Source organism: Sphaeroforma arctica (genome assembly GCF_001186125.1).
Source record: "Sphaeroforma arctica JP610 unplaced genomic scaffold supercont1.5871, whole genome shotgun sequence".
In the NCBI taxonomy this organism is placed as follows: Eukaryota; class Ichthyosporea; order Ichthyophonida; genus Sphaeroforma; species Sphaeroforma arctica.
In genome coordinates this window covers 1-1,821 of record NW_014034687.1, presented here as the reverse complement: position 1 = coordinate 1,821, position 1,821 = coordinate 1, and the positions used below count along the sequence as shown (strand labels likewise).

Here is a 1,821-nt window from a genome sequence, read left to right as displayed (position 1 = left end):
CCATAGATAAACATCTAATATAAAAAGTAGCGAAGGCCACAGGAGGGTATTATTTGTATAGTACATCTGTCGATATCGTCAAATACAACACGGACTAGGACAAATAGACTCTTTCGCAATGTATGCTGACATATAGTTCGATCATAATGTGGGTTATAGTCAGATAATCCAGGTCCGGACCCGAGGCGTTCTGTCACATCACCGTCATAACACACACGCACACATGTGCGCCAAAATACACTATAAGCCAAAACAAAACAGTATACCCATTGAATACTCACAACCAATCATCATGTATATACAAAAAGCATAACCTCACGACATTGACTTACTTGGCGTTTGACCAGTTTACTAGTAGCCCGGTAGTTGAGGTCGAGACCTGAGCCGTCCTTACACATCACCACCGATGTCTTTCCGTTCGTAATGGGTTGGGGCACGCCATTCACAGGCGACGGCCTCAATGTCATCAAGGCAAAATGCACTGTGTATGAAGAAACAGGTACATATTAACTACGGGTAAGTGGGATGGAGAAGATGATAAGGCAATTACGAGCATATGACACAAGGCAAACTACACTGTGTATGTAGAACTAAGGGTAAGTGGGATGGAGATGATAAGGCGATTACGAGCATGTGACATAAGGCAAACTACACTGTTTATGTATAAACTACGGGTAAGTGGGATGGAGAAGATGATAAGGCGATTACGAGCATGTGACATAAGGCAAACTACACTGTGTATGCAGAAACTTGTATATATCAGAAACACATACATACCGGGGTGTGAGTGCATGAGATGGATGTACTATGTGTGATCTATGCCTCTATATGTTAAGGTAGCGATCGCGAGCATGTGACATAAGTGAACATACACTGAGGATGGGTATATACAACACATGCCGATTTGTATGTGAAACGTGGACCCACACGCTTTGCGAATGTGCGTGCTCCGGTGTGCCTCATCGTATAGGGCCATTTCGATGTAGTTGAATGCATATACACATTGCGCATCTCTCGGTTTAGTAACCAGATATCACAACAAGTTTACCTACATACATATCGGTGTGAATATGGACGAGCCCATAGAAACCCTAAACCCTGCTTTATATATGTGGAAATTGTCTGTGCGCATCTTATTGTGCGTGCGTAATGAGGAATGTGCAGTTCAAGTGGTGACATATCGCCTTAGTGTCATACAATGAGAGAAACCTCATCCAGCAAGGTATTCTCCGGTATGGTAACATAGTTGTTTACGTTCGGAATATCGCGTTGAGACTGTGTCTACGAACGTGCACTACCAAACAATCATGTTCGTATGTCCGGTGACTGTCAACAGGGGATGAGTGCCTGCTGCACCAGAACAACCATTCACTTTGTACCACGTTCGTACCTTGAGGTTCAATCGCCTTGGAATGACTGGTATTACCGATACCCAAATGCTCTGCGATGAAGTCCGATAATGCTCCCTCTGTTTTGGTATGGTGATTTCACAAGGGGCAAGCGATAGATCAGCACACTCAGAGCATTTGCAAAGTAGGTGTACATGTGAATACTCAGGCGGGTTATTCGTGTGCATCATGTCGTATAGGGCTGCTGTTGAAGTATGTCGCAATGTTAACACATGCTGAGACGAATGCATCCGGAAGTCGAAAGTCAAGCCAGCACGCATGAGTATGAAAAGGAAACGAGGCCCAAAGATAAACACAGAAGCTCATATTCACCTAAACAGTCGCATACATGCACACAAAAAGGTACAAGCGTACACTATTACAAGCATATGACAAAAATGGATACAGACACATAAATATATGTAAATATATT

General features: G+C 43.3%; 1 protein-coding gene across 1 annotated transcript; it reads right to left on the bottom strand.

Moving 5' to 3' along the window:
* Positions 1 to 332: 332 nt before the first annotated feature.
* SARC_15279 (hypothetical protein) lies at positions 333 to 1,472 on the bottom strand (the record flags this gene model as incomplete). The annotated part of the gene is made up of 2 exons (XM_014290596.1): positions 333 to 481; positions 1,391 to 1,472. Coding segments are annotated over 2 exons (231 nt in total), but the record flags the coding sequence as incomplete, so codon positions are not given.
* Between the last annotated feature and the right edge of the window lie 349 nt (positions 1,473 to 1,821).